The sequence below is a fragment of the Lissotriton helveticus genome, chromosome 6, assembly GCF_964261635.1.
Source record: "Lissotriton helveticus chromosome 6, aLisHel1.1, whole genome shotgun sequence".
Classification (NCBI taxonomy): Eukaryota; Metazoa; Chordata; class Amphibia; order Caudata; family Salamandridae; genus Lissotriton; species Lissotriton helveticus.
In genome coordinates, this window is record NC_136067.1 from 82,275,762 (window position 1) to 82,296,620 (window position 20,859).

The 20,859-nt window shown below is 43.1% G+C and overlaps 1 protein-coding gene across 2 annotated transcripts in view; it reads right to left on the reverse strand.

Annotated features, from left to right (window-relative positions):
* Positions 1-2,217: 2,217 nt before the first annotated feature.
* Positions 2,218-20,859, reverse strand: part of LOC144762251 (beta-1,3-galactosyltransferase 2-like) — a 159,521-nt gene continuing 140,879 nt past the window's right edge. For both annotated transcript variants that reach the window (XM_078647394.1, XM_078647395.1), the window contains exon 2: positions 2,218-5,221. In XM_078647394.1, the coding sequence (XP_078503520.1) occupies positions 4,125-5,180 (1,056 nt within the window). In that variant the 5' untranslated portion in view covers positions 5,181-5,221 and the 3' untranslated portion in view covers positions 2,218-4,124. The remainder of the gene's footprint in view (positions 5,222-20,859) is intronic.

The window sequence follows — 20,859 nt, forward strand, 5'->3', positions numbered from 1 at the left end:
GCCTTTCAGTCACAAGGACCCAGATATTTGTCCAAGGGCTTTAAATGTTATCAGCCAGCACATTGCTTAAGGTCGGCTAATCAAAACCTTTTGGTAATTCCCAGATTTAGACAGGTCACAAAAGGTGGGAAATCTCTTTTTGCCTTGGGCTCTAGGGCCTGGAACAAATTGCCACTTCAGCTTCGACTTATGTCCAAGGAGAGCCATTTCAGGAAATCCTTGAAGACTTGGATTTTCTCCCTTACTGACGCTGCATGTAGGGCTCTAGTGTAGAGTGTGTAATGTGCTTTGTGTTGCCTTCAGTCCACCAACCTATTCGAGCTGGGTTGGCTTTGAGCGCCAAGGTGCTCCTTGGAGTGGTAGCAGCGCTATATAAATGAGATTTTACATTACATTTACATTACTGATCAACCCGACTCCACTGAATAGTATCATAAGAGCAGGCAGCAGTTTTTAAGTAAGTTCCAGTAACCTTAATGCATTCTACAGCATCACCAACATTACCTACTGGCTGCATATCTAGGTTACTGTGTTTTAGACTTACATGCATGGAAACGTCAAAGAGGACAGTCCCCTCCGAATATGCAAATGTAATGTAAGCTTGTAGGGGCAGATTTACAAGCCCCTTGGGCCACTTTTGCGTCACTTTTGCCATATTAAAAGTGACGCAAAAGTGGCGCAAGGGGCTTGTAAATCTTCCCGTAGCGTTCAGCTTTTGGGATGCCAGTGGGGTAATTTTAGGGGTCAGGGTGGGTATGGGTTTTGGGGTGGCAGGGATAATTTTAGGGTTCAGGGTGGGTATGAGTTTTGGGGTGCCAGGGGTAATTTAGGGTTCAGGCGGGTATGGGTTTTGGGGTGCCAGGGGAAATGTTAGGGTTCAGGGTGGATATGGGTTTTGGGGTGCCAGGGGTAATGTTAGGGTTCAGGGCTGGTATGAGTTTTGGGGGGGCAGGGGTAATTTTAGGGTTCAGGGTGGGTATGGGTTTGGGGTACCAGGGGGGTAATTTTAGGGTTCAGGGTGGATATGGGTTTTGGGTTGCAAGGGGGGGACATTTTAGGGTTCAGGGCGGGTATGGGTTTTGGGATGCCAGGGGGACAATTTTAGGGGTCAGGGTGGGTATGGGTTATGGGGTGCCAGGGTGCTGATTTTAGGGATCAGGGAATGTATGAGTTTTAAGGGGCCAAGGGGGTAACATTAGGGTTCTTATGTGTGCTTTATTGTTCAAAGTTTCAAATGCAGAATTCACCACTTTTTTTTTTCTCAGCTTGGCCTGAGCATTACCCGATCCTGATTGTCTGCCATTTTAGCCCGCCCCTATTGATTAACATTAGCCATGCCCCTTCGTTTGCCAGGTTAGCCCCCCCCGGAAAAATTTCTACGGATGCCCATGCGCAAGGTTCCTTGCTCTGAATAAATTGCGTAATGGTTTTCATTCATTATTCTAGCCATTCATCTTAGTCATAGCCTCTCCCTCCCCCATACTCACTACCTAATTTGGAAACTAACAAGTGTTGGAGCCAAAAGTTTCTTTCACAGTCCTCCAGCGGGAGCCACCGAATGTCAGGATTGACGAATACCAAGGTTGTGTAGTCTTGATTCCACCTCATGCCTCTTTCATCCACCATCCCTCTCTGCCCCTTTATCTCACACTTACAGGTTCCTCCTTTTTCCACAAAAATGGGAGGTTACACCTGCATTTGATACATTTACAATTGTACATCTTTTTTGTTTATCATAATGAATTGTATAGGTACTTCTCTTCTGGGATCTGCAACTCTTGCATATTCACTTGTGTTCACAATTGTGTAAACACTCGCTCGGAAATGTACACTGCGTGAATGCATACATTTAAGTGTGAATGACATTTTTTATGGCCGATAGAAAAATATTTTTCTCTTGTGAGAAACCCATTTCCCTCTACCAATTTCCGGAGTCATTCCTCCACTTTTCCACACTGAAAATGTTCTTGTCTTTGAGTAGATCTTTGTGCGTTTTCATATTGAGCAAGTACCGGAAAAAGAGTTGTGAATACCATGTAGCTACGAGTTTGTTGGTGTTATGACTACCATTATCATATTTGACTGCAATTTGACCCCCATAACTCTCGGGATGAGGAGATTTACTCATGTTGGTGTTAATGTATGGGTGAGTAAATCTGGTTACTAATACAAATTCACTAAAGAAAATGAAAATAAATTGATAGGCTCTATAAAATACAGGGTTATTTTGTACTTTCGATTTAAATTACAGAGTGCAATGACATTTAAATAGTGAAAAACTTTGTTACCAGAACAATTTGTTTTCTCAAAATAACATCTAAATTAGCTTCGCCTTTCTCATTAAATATATAACATTGGAATACAGCACTTTGGATTCCACAGCATGTAAACACAATTCGCCTTAGAACAAAAAAAGGGTTAGAAACATATACTAAAAAGACATGAATCGATCTACTAAGTCCTGCAGTGAAACGTCTGATAATATATAAACAATATTTTAGTACAGGAAACAGGTAACAACTTCACATTATTTGTTAAAACCAATCAATTAAACCAGTGTTCTACACGTTATATAGTGTCATTATTTTCCAAAATATGGGTGCTCATCATTTACGACTGATAGTTTTCGAGTATTAATCAATAATTCACTAGTAAAACTTGAGACTTGTCTCTTCTGAACTAACTGTTCTTCTATCCAAATTATTATACAATTTAAACTTAATAATAATTTCTTAATGGTTTATCATGAACCATACAATCTTCCATATACACAGCACTTCATTTAACGTTTTAGAGAGGAAGTCATGAAATACCATGTCTATATCTTGGGAACAAAGAGGCTCATAATGATGGCGGGCGGACATCAGTCCGCCGCCATCATAACGGTGATGGGACTGACCGCCAGATGTGGGGCGGTCTCACCGACATGGAAAGGCCTTTAAACCACCCACATCCTAAAATGGCTGGTGGTGCCTGCTGGGCACCACCACCTTATTAGTGGCCCACCTCCGCCCGGCCAGCAATCGTAACAATTGCCGATCGGCGGAACAGCGGTGGCTGTGATACCCCCCGCCATCATAATATGGCGGGGGGTATTTCACATGAGGATAGCGTAACGATCGCCACCGCCGGCCTGGCGGTGGCGATAGTTACGTCATCCTAATGAGCCCCCTAATGACTTCCACAACAGACAAATATATAATGCACTAGTTAGGTGATGTACTATAAGAGCCCAATATGTGCACATGGTTTGTAAGGAGAGGTTTGGGGACATATAGAAGTGTCTGCCCTTTCATAAATAATTCTAAATCTCCACACCTAAATTTAAACATAAAGCAATCTATGACCATCTTAGACTTTTAAACCATGCATTTGGGATTGCCTTATTTGGACTTAGATAATAACCAAATATGACCTTACTGAATTGCTGCACATATAAAATTCGAAGAAAGCACATTTCATTTTCATGATTCTTACTTACTTCAAGAAACTGATTTACAGATTGGCAATTTTATATCTATTAAACATTTAGAGAAAACAAACTTTATCAGAATCTGAAATTAAGGAAAAGTTAACAATTTAAGATAAACTTTAACAAAAAGGAAGTCTAACAGTGCAGAACAGTAAACAAGTACACAAGTGAAAGATTAAAACTTCATTTTAAAGTAAAAGAAGAGTCTTTGGAACAGCAACATTTTCTAAAAGCCTTGACAGTCTTCAAGATAAGTGACAAACAAGCACTGCATGAAAGTCCCATTTGCAGTATGAAGGTACAACAGAATGACTTTGGATGTTCTGTATTGCACTTGAGAGAAAATATAAAAAAATTAAAAAGTATGCAGTTTGGAAATGGTCAGTCTTAGCTTACGATAAAATAATGTTAGCTGCAGGACCCAAGTAGTAGGCACATATCTGTCATGATTCCTCTCTTTACAGTGAATTTTGAGGCTCACAGATTTATTTGGTATCGCAGGATTGAGTAACCTCCTGTCCAGCTTCCTTCCCCAAAAAACATTATGTTTGTTTGGATACAGGATGACCCTGAGTATCTTAGGATACAGACCCTCAGATTAACATCAGCATAAACCCTTTGATGCACAATGGTCACTAGGCCTAGCTCCAGTTCACCTTGTTTTCTTTGCTATACACTCTGAGTCATTCCTGGATTGGAAGTCTGGCCATATTTCCAGCAGTCGCTGAGGGCTGTAGTGATGCACAGTGATGAGAGAAGAGAACTGGCATCTGTTGTACTCTATTTTGTGCCCATTAAACACATTGCTGGGGGGCTTTGTGAGATCAATTTTCAGCTCATCCATGCATATTCCGATGAAAGAGTCCTCCATGTTGATTAGTTGGATGGTTTGAGCCACATCATAGATCTTCATGGCCAAGTCTCCAGAAAAAACGTAGCCTGGTCCAGCGCAATATGGAGGATACTTGTCCTTTGGATAGACCTCTTCCGGGACGTACCATTTGTATGCTTTGCTCCTGAGTGGCCCTGTATTTGAAACAATATAACCAGACATATAGTTTGTCCTTACTGGTAGCTCAGGCCTCAGAAGTTTGTGGACTAAAAAGTCCACATTCAAGAACATGTCGCTGTCTATTTTCAAAACGTAGCTGGCTCGAGAACAGTATTTGGTCACCCACTCCATCCCCATCATGGTTTTTAGGGTCAGGTTATTGTAGGTGTCCAGGAAGTCCTGTTGAATAATGTCTTTGAAAGTTACACTCTCTTCCTGGAGCATGTTCTGGATTTCATTGGTCATTGTGGGAGATATCCCAGTCAGGAAAATCTTTGCAATTGACACCCCAGGTATGCTGCTTTCGTTACCCCAAGTGCTGCGAATGGCGTGCCTAGCGGCAACATCTTTGCTATCTACGATGATCATGATAACCAGGAAAGGTGCTTCCCTCTTGCACTTGTCTGGTTCATTGAGAATGAACTTGTAGTTATAGGGATAAGGCGGTATGAGTGGGTGCCGTGTAGTGGACATCTGGGTTGTAGAACGCGCAGTATATTTCAAGATGGGGCTGGCCCTGGGAGTAATATGATGCAACATAGTCCCTGGCACACCAATTTTTGCATTCCTAAACACAGAAACTGTGAAGATGCCACACATGAAGAGCAGGGGAGTGCAATGGATGTACCGAAGTCGCTTTAATGGACTTGCCTTCATGATGTCAGACCTGAAGAATCCAAGCAGAACCTCAGAATTACCTTAAATAGCAAACAAAAATAAATGCAGTGTTAGCAGGTGCTAAGGAAGTTATGGAGGCAAATATGAGCGTGTTAATGACAATTAGGCACTGAAAAGAGGTTATTATTGGATTCAGTTTTTTACCCAGAAAAAACATGGCGCCTCCCTGCTTCTCACAGCAACCTGGATCCAACACAAGTAATACCACCTTCTCCAGCCCTCCCTGCTCGATATACATGATTTTAAATCATCTCTCACACCGCTTAATGTACAGTGTTGTAATGGGCTCCAGTCAGTCATTTTGCACTATACACGTACTAACTGATACAATGCTCATTTATACTGTATATTCTGAAAGCATACATATAGTTATTGATCTCCCAAACTCACTCACAAAGATTTGGAAGCAATCACATGACAAGTCACTATAAGGAAAAAAAATTATGTTAATAGTACAATATCTATAATCTACAGCTGTACTAATACTGACAATTTATTAATGATAACCTTGACTTATTATTGTGCAACAAAGCTGGCTATCACGTGGGTTACAACAGTACTAACTACTAAACTAAAACACACAAACCAACAACATAACACATTAAAAAGAACAAACATCCAACGGACCCAGTTCTCTTCCAGGGGATCCTCATCAAAGTCATAAGCACATGAATATTCCCGCCCATTCGCGGGGACCCTGGAAAAACATATACACATATACGTGAAAACATATAAGAAGAGATATATATATATATTCACTGAAAAAACCATAGGTTTCAGGCCTTATATAGTTAGGAATTAGCATTTAAAAAAACCTTTGAAATTCAATGAAAAAACCATAGGTTTCAGGAGTTATATAGTTAGGAATTAGTTTTTAAAAAACCTTTGAAATTCACTCAAAAAACTATAAGTTTTAGTGGTGTTATAGTTAGCTGGACATTTTACTCATACAAAACCAATGAAATTGCTCTTATATAGTTAGTTGTACTAACTATATTTCGCGCACCCGCAATCCACTGCTGATGATGTCACATATTAGATCATTCATGACATGGTCAGTGACATCACTGATGACATCTCAAATTACATCACTGATTACATCACTGATGACATCATTCAGTGAATGTGGTTTGCTTCGTTATTTAAATATGCATTATATATATAGCAATTTACATTGAAGAATGAGTGGATATATATAAATAAATATTTGGATGGAGGATTTAGTAGCAGTGTAATTGACTGTTTACTTGACCAATTTATAATGTCTCACTAAATATAGTGGATAGTGACTAAACTGTGTGAATATCTGTATCACTTTGTCAGTTGTTGTGTAAACTGATTCTACAGTTGGTTACTAGCTATGTGAAAGTCTATATTAGTTATTGATTAGTTAACTGAGTATTTGTATGGGAGTGTGAAAGTGTGTGTGGTTCGGTGGGGGGTGTGTGACTGTCCAAAGATGTGTGAATAGTTGATTCAGTAGATATATGAAGTTAAAACTACATGTTCTAACAGTTTGGGTGAGGGAATCTCTATATGGGTGTGGTGATGAGCAAATATATTTCTCATAGGTACAGGTCCAACAAACTAGAAAAATAAAAGGCAGTGTATGTGTCAGTTGTTGTATATAAATAAGTATACATAAGACACAATGATTGTGTGAGTGACTGTATGGATAACTGTATACTTGTAATGATGATTTTATAATTCACTAAGTATGACTTACTATCTAAATGAATAGAAGAAGTGGTGTTTTTGTATAAGTGTTTTTCTAAGTAAATATGTAAGTATGATCCATTGTTTGCATAAGTGAGTAGGATGACTTCATATGTGAATAGGATGCGTGCTGTTGTTTAATGTCGATATAGATGTATAAGTATTTTTGATAGTGTTCTATTGTTCATTGACAGCATGTATGAGTGAATCCATAGGTAAGTGATTAGATGTGTGTATACATCTATGAATCACTGAGTGGATTTTTAGATACTTGTATTGCTGTGAAAATGGATTTAAATATGATACTCTGTATTTTACAAACAGTGATGAAAAATTGTAATAGTGTATGAAAAGGTGTATGTGATTGTCACGTGGATGATGTCATCAGTGATGTCATCAGCGATGTCATTTGAGATGTCATCAGTGATGTCACTGACCATGTCATGAATGATCTAATATGTGACATCATCAGCAGTGGATTGCGGGTGCGCAAAATATAGTTAGTACAACTAACTATATAGGAGCAATTTCATTGGTTTTGTATGAGTAAAATGTCCAGCTAACTATAACACCACTAAAACTTATAGTTTTTTGAGTGAATTTCAAAGGTTTTTTGAGTATCCGTTTGTGAACCTGCAAATTGATGCTACCAACGTATTGCAGGCCACACGGACACTCCAGCACATAGACCGCGAACTCAGTCTAACAAGTCAGCTGTTTACTGATAGAACGAGGGATGTCAGAAAAAGGTGTAGTGAACTCAGTTCTGATAACTCCACGTTTACAAGCTTTACAGGTAGAGCACTTTCTAAAGCCCTTGCTAGCCTGCCGCCATGTGGTGGGTGCTACCACCTCAGGACTAGATTTAACCAAAGCCTCGCTCATAGAGCGTGCTTTCCTGAAAGCTATTTCTGGTTTACCTGTCATTGATTCCCCAATGACTGGATCATAACGCACTAAGCTCCAATGTTTATTGAGGATTTTTCGTAGAGCTTTATGCTGCCTGTTGTATGTCCAAATGAGCCTGGTAGGCTGTCTGGTTGTATTGGAGTTTGCTACCTGAGTTCTCTTGCATGTTAAAGCCTCTAGCAGTATAACCTCTAGCTAGGAATCGTACTTTGCTGGCCTCTTGTGCTTGTTGGCATTGCAGATCCGTGCTTCAGATGCGACTGATGCGCAGCATCTCCCCGTAGGGGATACTGCGTATCAGATGCGCTGGATGGTGACTCCTAGCATGCAGCACCGTATTGCCTGCCGTGGGTTTTCTGTACAAGACTGTCTCTAGTTTGTCATTATTGATGATAATCTCCACATCCAAACAGTACACACTTTTCTGGCTAATATTGAAAGTAAAAGAAAGATTGAATACATTGTTGTTAATCTGATCAATGAAGTCCACAGCCTGCTGTTGAGAGCCTCGCCATATCAAAAATATATCATCGATATATCTATACCAATGTACAATATGCTCAACACAGATGTTCTGAAAAATGCCATGGAGGACCTGCTCCTCCCAGTAGCCCATAGGCAGACAGGCATAACTGGGAGAAAAGCAGGCCCCCATAGCAACACCCCTGATCTGTTGGAAGTATTGATTGTTGAACATGAAGAAATTATTGTTCAGACAGTAGGCAATCATGGCTAACAGCATCTTATTGTGCTCTGATATTGGGATAGGTCTATTACCCAGACAGTATTGGACCGCCTCAGAATACTGGTATATATATATATATATATATATATATATATATATATAATAACAAAAAAAAAACAAATGCAGCCTTACATAAACCAAGAGCTGAGTAATACTGTAAGAACTCTCTTTGCACATATACGCAAACCAAAAAAAAGCAGGAGAAAAATAAAGCACATTTGAAAATGCTTTAATGTACAGTAGAAAACATAATCCTGCAAAGAGGAATGAAAGCATTGCCAGCTCACAGCCTGCATTGTAGAAAACATAGTGTAGTAAAGCTGAAAAGCTAACCCATAGAACTACACAGAACAAAACTGGCACCGTGCCTTTAAGGCAGCCATGACCCCCTAGCTTCCCATCATGCCTCAGGGGTGACAGTTAGGCCAGTTGTTCTTTGCGGAGACCCGAAGGCCAGGGCACAAAGAGATGGCATTTACCTTGATCATTTGCCCGGGGAGGCGGCAGGGTTGCTTATGACTTTGATGAGGATACCCCTGGAAGAGAACTAGGATTACAGGTAAGTCACTTATCCTTCTCTTCCAGGGGATCCACATCAATAGTCATAAGCACATGAATAGAGTAGCAAGCCCATCCCCTCTTCCTGCATATAAACGTAAAGAAAAAGCAGACATTAAAAAAATATTATAACTCCAATCACACTAGCATTGGAAAAGATTCCTCAAGGAGGCTAGGCCTACTTGGGTATCAGCTCTGGAGTCAGAATCAAGACAGTAGTGTCTAGTAAACGTGTGCATCGACTTCCAAATTGCTGCCTTGCAAATCTCGTCCATCGGTACATTATATAAGAAGGCTATTGTAGCCGCTTTTCCCCTAGTGGAGTGGGCTTTAGGAGAAAACAAAAGAGGCTTTTTCACCAATTGATAAGCCAGTTTAATGCAGGACATGATACACCGCGAAATGTATTGTTTGGAGGCTGGAAAACCTGTCCTAACGGCGCCATAGTTTAAAAACAATTGGTCAGACTTTCTAATGGATTTTGTTCCCTTCAAATAGAAATTAAGAACCCTCTTGAGGTCTAGTGAATGAAGAGACCTCTCTTCTGGTGTAGCTGGATTGGGGAAAAAAGAGGGAAGAGAAATTGTCTGGTTTACATGGAAGTCAGACACCACTTTTGGTAGTGTCCTCAAAACCACCCTATTGTGATGGACGACCGTATACGGTTCCTTAGAGCAGAGTGCCTGGATTTCTCTCACTCTGCATGCTGATGTAACAGCCACTAGAAAAGCTACTTTCCATGTTAGGTGCTGTAGAGTGGCCTTGTGAAAGGGTTCAAAAGGAGGACCCATTAATTTGGACAAGACTAGATTCAACTCCCAAGGTGGAGAAGGAGGTCGGACAGGGGGAAAAACCTTCTTCAACCCCTGAAGTAAATCCTTGACCACCTGAAGTTGAAAGAAAGAAGGTTGGTTAGGTGACTTTCAGTAGGCTGTAATGGTCGCCAAATTAACTTTTATAGAGGTGTACTCCAAACATGATTTGGCTAAATAAAGAAGATATGCCAAGATTACCTCCTCTTGCCCGCTAGTAGGCCAAAACCTGCATCTAACTGCCATGCAGCTGGTCCCTGTAGCATATGGCCTTTCACTTACGGCCATGTGTATCAAACCCCCACTGCACATGGCAGAAGGTCACAACCTAGGACCAAGCCCTTATGCATAGCAATAACTGCATGCAAATAGACCATGTGCATTCTACCAGGCCAGAGGCCTTTGACCCCGCCACTCTTTTACATTTGCTCTTTCACTGAAACTCACAAATCTAGATAAATTGCAATTGTTACTGAAAGTGACATGGTGGCAGCTTGATCTCAATTGTTTAAACATTCACAACTTTACCCTCTACTAAATTCATTATTTAATTATTTTCTTAACAATTTTCTCACACCTCTGGCTACGTGGCTACCTCTTGCTGTGGCCTAGAACTGGTCATCCAACCAACCATAGACACGGCTAGGCACACACAACCTGCTCAGCTCGAAGATACCCTCATGCATTTTAGTGCGCTTTACAAATGCACATAACATAACAGCGAAGGGCTTGGAAGGTTCTCGTGCAAGAAGGCTCTTGTTGGAACTGCCATTTTCTGTTTGGCTGAGGCGAGGCCCTAGCCAGACAGAACCTACCACTCCTATGGGGTGGGTGATTACACTTACTGTATAACCTGCGCTCACCCATGGATAGCTTGGCACTGAGGAGTCAGGCTTATCACAGAGGCAATGAGTAAAGCATTGGCACGGCACTCACAATACACTGAGCATTACAAAGGAAACTTCGCACGTGATGTATGTAAATAACGTTTGTTTTCAACACACACAGTAATCAGTACAACATGACCATCATGTATTTCTGTGCAAAAATCCCACGTGGAAATATTACTATCAGCACTAGGCCCAACCTTGTTGAAATGACACCAACAGTATGCACACTTGGGACCGATCCTATTTTACCCACCCCTCCTCCCAACACCCTTATGTGGTGCAATATGTTGTCAAACCTAGGTCCACCATGGCAATTCTTATAATTCAATACCACACAGTTATAGGGTGCACCTCAGGTCACAATGATATCAGAAAAATGTACATAAAAAGAATTATAACACTTTCTAGCAGCACCGTGGATTCAGCACCATGGGCCTCGGCACCGTGGGCCGAGGCCGCAAGGGTAAAATCAATGTCAAATGTAGTGTTCTTCTGGCAAGAAATCAATGTGTAAGGCAACACCGTCGGCCAGTGTAGTTAATCACAGTCAGATCGTAGACTGTCACTCCCACACATCATCCCCTTTGGTTTGGCTGTGTTCTCCCAAAATTGGCAGCGTATTCCGAGACGTGGGTCCCTTGCTCACTTTGCCACTGGATTCTTGCTAGCCTGGCTGATGACGGCTGATTAGCCAGAAACCGGTCCCAGGATGCTTGTTTCCGGTCCAGGGAAGACATGGCTTGGCAGATCGGGCTGGACTGTTCCCATGAGGAACAGGGTCAGACTGATTTGCATATGGCCATGTCTGAACTGGGGTGGCTGAGTGAGCTGAAGAATGATGATGGATTAAACCCAGATCAGTTCACTGGGGCCGAGTGCTTGCAATGTTCAACACTCCGTCCATCATCCCCTTTGGTTTTACTCCCACACATGCACTCAGCACTGATACGCGGTGCAACAGATATCAGGCAGGTCCATATGGAACGCGTTTGTACACATGCACACAGCACCGTAATGCAATGCAACTGATACGCAGCAGGTCAATTGACAACGCACTGTAAACGCTGTGACCCATGCCTCCCTCCACACTCCAGTTCTCTCCGAATACCCTATGCCCACAGATTAGAGATGACCAGTCCCCTCCCCCCCCCCGGATACTAGGCCGAAGTCACACTTAGTCAAACAAGTGAGGGTACGTAACAGGAACAATTAGGAGGAAGTCGTCAAATAGCAGCCACCGGGGAAGTTCACCTAATGAATGCAGAGCATAAGTGCACTAGGGGCAAAAGTCAGTCACTCAAAAAGGGTTACACAAAGGTCTTCTGGCACCAGCTCAGTTCTGCTAAGCACAGGGGGGAGTCACTCAGTCTCTTGACCAGCTTCCGATCGCAGTCCAGTCAATGATTCTTACTACCCAGGCCCAAGCCAGGCAATACTACGTGGCAACACTATGTTGTTGGGGGCCTGGTGAAGAGAGGGCAGTTAGTTTGCCACACTGAGGCCCAAAAAGAGAACAATCGATGAATAGGGAAGGAAGCAGGGGAGCCTGTCGGAAGACAGAGGCACCCTGTAAGGTACACGTCAATCAGAGTAGTACCCAAGCCATCTGGGCACAACATTTGGTGCACTGTGAAGCTATTGACACCAGACAATTCCGGCTTCCAACAATGAAGAGTCGCACTGTCAGTACCTACCTCCCTGAAAAGGAAGCACAACACCTGGTGCACGTTAATACTGGTCGCACCAGGCAATTCTGGTCCCACACAAAGGCTTAAGTTTAGCAGTGCTACTCGAGGTACAATGAAGCACTACTACAGCTACACCGCCACCTCCGAGGGTCGCAATCTGTGATTCGGACACCACACACACTGAGCATGCAGCCATGTCGCATGAGACGGATGTGGCACGATCTACGTAGCAGGCCACGGTGGATTCCACAACCGGTGAATCCACTCACCACTGACAAGATGCGTATGCGTGTCGAGGTCCCCACCATGCAGAGACCACATGTCTTAGATGCGGGCAAGACTTTGGGGGCTCAGTACAAGGCAATCCAGTCTCCAGGCACAATTCTTAGTTCTGCGCTACCAGTTTAGATCCAGTAGACTATGGGGGAACTCAATAGTCCACCACTCCTCGGGTATCACAAGTAGATGGTGAGGTTCACCCGTAGGAGATCTTTGATGTCCCCGAGGCATCCAAGAACAGGGGGCAAGCCAACAAACCCTTGGAGATCACACTTCAGGGTGACTCACTTCCCCAGATATCAGCCCAGGCCAGCCACTACTCAGGAAGGGTGCATGGTCCCTTTCAATGGCAGTAATCCTCCTTGAGCACAACAGATTCCTCTGGCAGTGTGCATCATGCAGTTCCAGGATCCCCGGTCTCATCTCTCCACGAGTGTGTTTCTGCCCTGCTGAAATATAGCACCAGTAGTTACAATGTAGTGTGCCTTTGAAGTTGGGGGTGGTTCAGAGGGTTTCCTTTGAACCACAGATTGTCTCCCCTAAATTTTAGTCCTGTCTGCCTTGAGGCTGTGGAATGCAGATCATAATCTTTAGTGGGGCAATGATCCAGCTCCCAATACCAAACGTCACAACCTCTCCCTCCAGGCTCTCCAGCTAGGCCCTCAAATGGTAAAGGTCTATTGATCCAGTTGCATGCCCAAGTGTTATAGATGTCGCTGGGGAATTCACAGATGTGCTCCCCCAGCATGGACAGCAGTGAAGCTAAAAGGCACACCAAGAGTTTTAGAGCAGAGAAATGCCCACTTTCTAGAAGTGGCATTTCTAAGCTCTTAGTGATAAAACCATCTTTACCACAGGAGAGGGCTTGTCATTGTGAATACATTCCAATAAATCAAAATTGGACTAGCTAAATAATCAAAAGAAAATAAATTGTATTAAATTTATCAGGGACTCAAGTATGCTTTGTCAACGGTTTGTGGCACCTGGTAGGTGTGCTCATAAAGCCCTCACCCACCAACCTAGTTGGTGGCATGCTTCATCATCGGGCCCACCCAGTGACACCTAGCGTGTCCCGGGTGTGCTTCGACGCCTGAAGACAGCGGAGCAGGTATGTCGCTGTGTGTGCGGTGAAGACTGTTAAGGATTGTGAATTTAAAACGGCTTGGCGGGGATCCCAGTGCCCGAGGGCAGATACACTTTAATAGCTGGGTCACCGTCAGCGGTTAAAAATAAGGCTATTGGATGTTAGAGGCGAGTTACGACCTCCCACATCCTGGGGAGTGTCAACATGTTTCAGCCAGTGCCTTATTACTATGCTGGCTTTCTTCAGGACGGGTAAAAAAGATAAGAAGGTGTGTGCAGTTAAAACTAGTGAGTGTATATCCAGACTATGTGTATACACGCCCTAAAGTGTTTTTCTATGTGTGAGTGGGGAATTCCCATCTCAAGAAAACACGCTAGTTAGTCAAAGGGGCTACTTCATGGTTTGAGAAGTGGCATGGGTTGACCTGAGTTCTTGGTCAGAGCCTGCCGTGGACCTGTACTGCCTCCTTCGCTGCACCGGTGCAGCGAAGGAGGCAGTACAGGTCCACGGCAGGCTCTGACCAAGAACTCAGGTCAACCCATGTATCTGCCCTCGGGCACTGGGATCCCCGCCAAGCCGTTTTAAATTCACAATCCTTAACAGTCTTCACCGCACACACAGCGACATACCTGCTCCGCTGTCTTCAGGCGTCGAAGCACACCCGGGACACGCTAGGTGTCACTGGGTGGGCCCGATGATGAAGCATGCCACCAACTAGGTTGGTGGGTGAGGGCTTTATGAGCACACCTACCAGGTGCCACAAACCGTTGACAAAGCATACTTGAGTCCCTGATAAATTTAATACAATTTATTTTCTTTTGATTATTTAGCTAGTCCAATTTTGATTTATTGACATATAATCGGGGGACAAGGACTAGCTTTCTGGTCCTCTCTCTCCCTCTTGATACACGCATTGTGAATACATTGACAGGAAACATGATGAGGCTGCTCCACTGCAATCTACTATTGCAGCCTGAAGTTATTTCACTTATCTCCCTATGTTAACCTATAAGAAGATCAAACCTCATAGGTAGTGAAAACACACATGTGCATTTTTCTTCACTACCTAGGCAGGGTACACGTGTACCTGCCCTGCCTTTCACCTATCACTTGCTTCACCCCTTAAGACGTACCCTAGGGGTACTCTAGTGGTAGTGAAAGATCCTCTCAGTATTGGCATTGATTTCGAAAGGCCAGCCTGAGCAAAAGTGCTATTGCGCACACACAGACCTGCAATGGCAGGCGGGACACATGTTTAAAAACATCAAAGGTGCAAGCACACACATTGGCCGGCAATGGCATGCCAGTGACATGTTTAAAAACATCAGGTAAGCACCACTTCCTAATGTGTATAGGAAGGGTGTTCACACTTTCACACTGCATTTACAGTTAGAAAGTGCCAAAAGCCCTAAGGCCACTACAAGAGAGTCAGCAGAACCCAGGAGGAAAAAGCAAAAGCTTTAGATAAACACTACCTGAAGTGTATGAGGTCTAACAGTTCTTGAATGAATATTTTGTTTTCATTTTTTTTTTAGAGGTTTATATAGCTCGAACTAGACCCGAGACATCAGGTATCAGAGCGCTTTACATAAGCACCAGTTTGTTGCATGAGGATACAGTTGTAGGTGTTTTGTTTGAAGCACTTATGTGCCGAAGAGTGTCAACATATACCTGAAGCCACAGAGTTGCATCACATGACTGCCTTTGTGAAGGTATGCATTAGGACAAAGCTAGACTTATCTTGTCTGCTCACTACCAAAAAAAGGGCATTGCAATATCAGACTAAACGTAAAGTATTGGGTTGCTTTGGTTTTAGATTTCCCTCCAATTTCCCACATATATATAATCTATCTATCTATCTATCTATCTATCTATCTATCTATCTATCTATCTATCTATCTATCTATCTAGATATATCCAAACTTTTGACTGAGTGTTTATCAACATAATTCTTCAATCAAAGGTGAGGGAGGTAGAAGTATTAATCCATTCAACTTCCACTCTATATATCACAAAATCAATGGAGAATGGATCACTAGTAGACTACAGCACCAGGGTTTTTATGCAGGACGCCCTTCTTAAAAAACTCTCATACACGCACGTTTTCGATAAGGTGGTATAATCTTGATTCTCCACCAAGTAACGTAGCGTGTGTGCATTATCATAGGGTTCTTTTTTTGTGTATATGCAACCTCCACCTGGTGGTACCCACTGGTATTGTAGCAGTGCTCCAGAAATAGGTCTCCCAAAAGTGATATAGTTTAAAAAATCCTTCAATCTAAAAAAGAAATGGTTTTATTAAAGATATAGATCGAAAACGTGCGCGTATGAGGGTTTTTTAAGAAGGGCGTCCTGAATAAAAACCCTGGTGCTGTAGTCTACTAGTGATCCATTCTCTATTGATTTTGTGTTTATCAACATAAAACATTAAACATTTTCATTGATTTTTTTATATTCTTTATTCTTGTTTCCTCAACGTTTAAAAAATATACAGCAATAATGTCTAAAGCCAGCCAACACGTGTTTCGTGCACAAACTTTTTCAGGCCTGTGACAAAAAAGAAATATACATCCTTTATTTAACTTAAACATAAAAGCTAAACAGACTCACAACCAACATATTTCATAGCATATACCGGTACAGTATGTATTACTCACTCTATTACAAATGTTCACCTCCTTGTGCATCCCCATTAAATTTCTAGTAGCATTTATTTTTTATTAAACACTTTAAAATTTCTTGTTTTACAGCTATTAGTTCATTACATTTATTCATTCCAATTTTGTCTATCACTTATACTCATTTAGTCCACAATTAACTTTCAATCATATTGGTCTGGACGCTTAAACAATGATGACCTCATTGATTTCATTATACCTTAAAACAATGTATCTGAAAATCATTTACCTTAAAATGTCTGTTTCTTTCCTATTAGAGAAGGCTTAATTCGATATATGTTGTATCCTCCAAAACTTTTTGACAGCACTCTTCAGTGATTGTGGTACAAAGGCAGAAGAAATTAATGGATGTTCAGAACATGAACATTAATTTAACATGCTCCCAAATTAATTCCTGTATTGTTACATAATTTTGGAGACTTACTTTACCTGTACCGTAGTTATTAAATGGTTTCCAATAGTACTTTATGTTGATCTATTGTACTCTTCTCATCTGGTTGTATTCCAATTGGAAGCATCTGTAATTTCATCCATATCTATTCCCTTTTATCCAGTTCTTATTTTCATTCCCCTTGATGTAAGGGATACTGAAAAATAATACGTATGTGTTTCTTATGTCCCAGTTCTAGTTATCTATTTACAGAATTTGAACAGTCCATATTATTTTACTTATTTAACTATTTATGAATTATTTTTTTATATGTTTATTTAGACTGTTAGTGCAATACTCTTTCTTCAATACTATTCTTCTCGCGAGTGAGAAAACGGTAGAGATATGTAATTTATGCAATCCCTTCTTGTACTGATAATTTGTTAAATGCAAAGTCATTCTGAAATATACTCAATGATGAACTCACTTTGTCCCAAAGTCCCCACTAAATCAATTTGCCCACATTTTAAATAATCTGAAAATTACACTGTAGTTTATCTTTATATCTGGGTGCCAATAAAGCCTGTATTAAACACCTGCAGAGGGTTCAGAACGCGGCTGCACGTATGTTAGTGGCCCTACCAAGATCTCAGTCGGTGGCACATGTGCTTCCTAGGCTACACTGGCTGCCCATTGAAGAACGCATTCAGTTTAAGGTGCTGTGCATCTCTCATAAAATCTTGATGCACCAAGCACCTACAGGGCTATCTGGTCTATTGACCTACTATATGCCCAGGCGTGCTCTGAGATCTGCCAATCGTGGGCTTGTTTGTGTCCCCCGAGTCTGGAGAGCGAGGGCTGGGGGCCGCTCATTCGGCCTCCTGGCAGCCAAACTGTGGAACTCCCTTCCAGCGCATATCCGTGATATCCCTCATCTTCTGACGTTTCGTAAGTCTCTAAAAACTTGGCTGTTTCCTATTGTCTGAGGTTTAGTCGCTTCTGGGTCTCTCTGTTTTTTCCCTTGGGTTTCTGGTTGTGCTGGGACGCCTCGTCGCTGAGGCAGCCATGCGCATTATAAATCTTTTATAAATAAATAAATAAATAAATCTCAGCATCCCGCAGTCTCTAACAGCAGTGTTTCTTTTGCATCTCTGCACAATTCTTCTCATGAGGGTGAGAGTGTTCGAGAGACCCAATTTTATTAATTTACTTCTTTTACTCATAAATTGTTAAACTCAAACACACTCTGAAATATATTTGATTGTAACGAGCTCACTTTGTGCCAGAGTCCCCACTTAATCTATTCACCAACACTATATTTTCTCTCAGCAACTAGCAGTCTCTTATCGTAGTGAGTCACTCCTGTCCGCATGATCGACCGGTCAGGAAGCTGTGAACTAAGGGGAGGCTAAGCCTTCTATTTATTCTCTGCCCTTCAGTTAATTAGAATCACCTGTGTTTTGCGCTTGTTAAAGCAGATTTTCTTAAAAAACTAATGGGGCATATTATCAAGAGAATTATTGCCGCTTTAGCGGCTGTTTTCGGCCAAAAAGCGGTGATAATTCTATCGCAGTATCAACAAGGGCACGCTAACGTGTGTTTCCTTGTTTTAGCAGCCCTTTAAATGCCACTTTGCATGTCAGCGATGAATATCGCTAATGACATGCATAGTAGGCGTTCCCTTTCATTACTCCCTTGAAATCCGCACTGACATGGCAGCACAAGGTTATAAAGCCTCAAGCAAACCTGCGATGCAATAAAATAAACAGCGTTAGCCGCGGTTATCGTAGGTTTGTAACGCCTGGTCAGAAACTGACCTAGCCATACTTTTAATGGCAGGTGGATTGTACAGCTGAGGCAACGGGGCATATTATCAAGGAAACGCGATAAATATCGCATTTCCCGCTTTGCGGGATTCTGTTTCAAGCCGCTATCGCTGGATTTAATCGCCATTATGATTGTTGCGGTGTGTGGGACCGCCTGACAGTCATGCGGCAGTCCCACCACTGAAATTACAATGCACCCGCAATACTGGCGGGCGCATTCCGGGCATTTAACATTGCGGACAGTACTGCTGGCTGCAACACCGTATGCAATGTTCAAATGTGATGCTGTGCATTTCCCACACGGTGCCTGCTACGCAGTGCAGGTAAATGCAGGCGGGGTACCATCGGTACCCCCCTAGTGCAGCCACAACTCAACCCAAAACAAGGGGGGCCTGCAACGGGCCCCCAAACCTAATCCCCGCCAACCTTTACATGGCGGTTTCCCCGCCATGGAAAAGCTGGCTGAGGCTAGCATTGTGATCTAGCGGACAGTGCCTGTTAGGCACCGCCACCATTCACATGCATTTGTCTGCTCCGCCAGGCAATCGTGACGATTACCTGAGGTAGAAGTGTGGCAGGGGGTCTTTGCGCCCGCCACGCTTGCATAACGGTTCCCCCGCCAACGTGATGTGGCAGGGGAAGTTGCCAGTTGGCTGGTGGAGGGCCCACCACTGCACAGCTGGCAGTGGTGGGCCTTCCGCCATCCAAATTGGTCCCACTGTGTCTATTTTCTCTTCCAACGCCATGCCCACCCCCGTACTGCCGTCATCATGTCCTGTAGCGTAGGTGTGTCCTCAGGACCAGGGGAGCCTTAGTTGTCCTTCGTTTTGTGCTCCCTGGGAGTCTGATTTGGCATGGGCAAACGTATCTAGTTTTGTTTGTTTGTTTGCATGCTCACATTTGTTCCCCAACATCCTTCTATTGGGTTGGATGCCCTTCAATCTTGGGGAATGTTCAGGACCGCCGCCAGAGAGAGAAACAGTAACGTTATTTAGGCACTGTGATCTGGTGCCGGTCTTCGAGGCGTACAGTTTATGTCAAAGTTAAGGCTCTATTTTGGTTACTCCAGAAACGCTCCGGGGTTTATGTATCAGTTAAGGCCAGCATCTGGCCTTGTCTCTCAGTTGTGGCGGCCCTCGGCATAGGTCAGTTATCCGGGGGCGCAGGAGAGGACGGGGCGCTGGGGGTGCCTGGGCTCGAGCCGCGGACTGCCTGGACACAAGGCTGCAACTCAACATGGCCTTGCCATTATACGGGTAGTAGCTGATCGCCCTGATTTTGGGTCCTCCCTCCTCCATACCTTTGGGCTTCACTCGGCCGGCTACCACAACCTCTTTCTTCTTCAGTCGTCTGTGGCGCTCTCGTGTCAGGCACGCAGCTCTCCCAGGACCAGATGGTTTTCCGAGGCAAGAGGCTTCGAAGCCAATGCCACCTTTGAAATGCGATCCAGGCAGCTCGACTAGTGGAGAATGCCAACCCCCCCTTTCCCGCTATACATTTGGTGGGAGGACAAGCAGAACAATTAGGAGTTAGGTCCCCATTCAGACAGAACTACCCCTAAGGTGGGGCATCTGATGTGGAGCCCATTTTAATTTCCCTCGTTCTTGCTTTGTGAGGGAATTTGCCAACTAGGGTCAGGGTAGTGCCCCTTCCCACAGGAAGTGGTCACTTAGAGGGTGTAGACACCCTTAATGAATACGGGGCAGAGCCTGCCTTAGATCTGGGAATGAAACTGATGGGCAATTTTGCCCAGGTATCTAGCATTATGTTGAGTAACATAAAAGGGGAGGCAGCAGCAGTTACTGCATTCCAAAGCCTGAGGGAATTCACTCCCGGACAGCAGGACCGTGAATTACTTAAGATTATCGAAGAAACATATGCCTCTCTAGGCAGAGATAATCTGGAAGCCCAACCTGGGAAACCAATAGTTAAGAGTAGTTCTGAAAGAGAAAACTCTAAGCAAGCACCTGATTCTTCAAAGAAGAAATGGGATAATAAACAAAAAACATAAACAAAACAAAACACAGTCACGGGGTGGGTCACCTCAACAGTAACACACTGAGGCGGGATATAATTTGCGCAACTGTGACAATATTAGAAAGC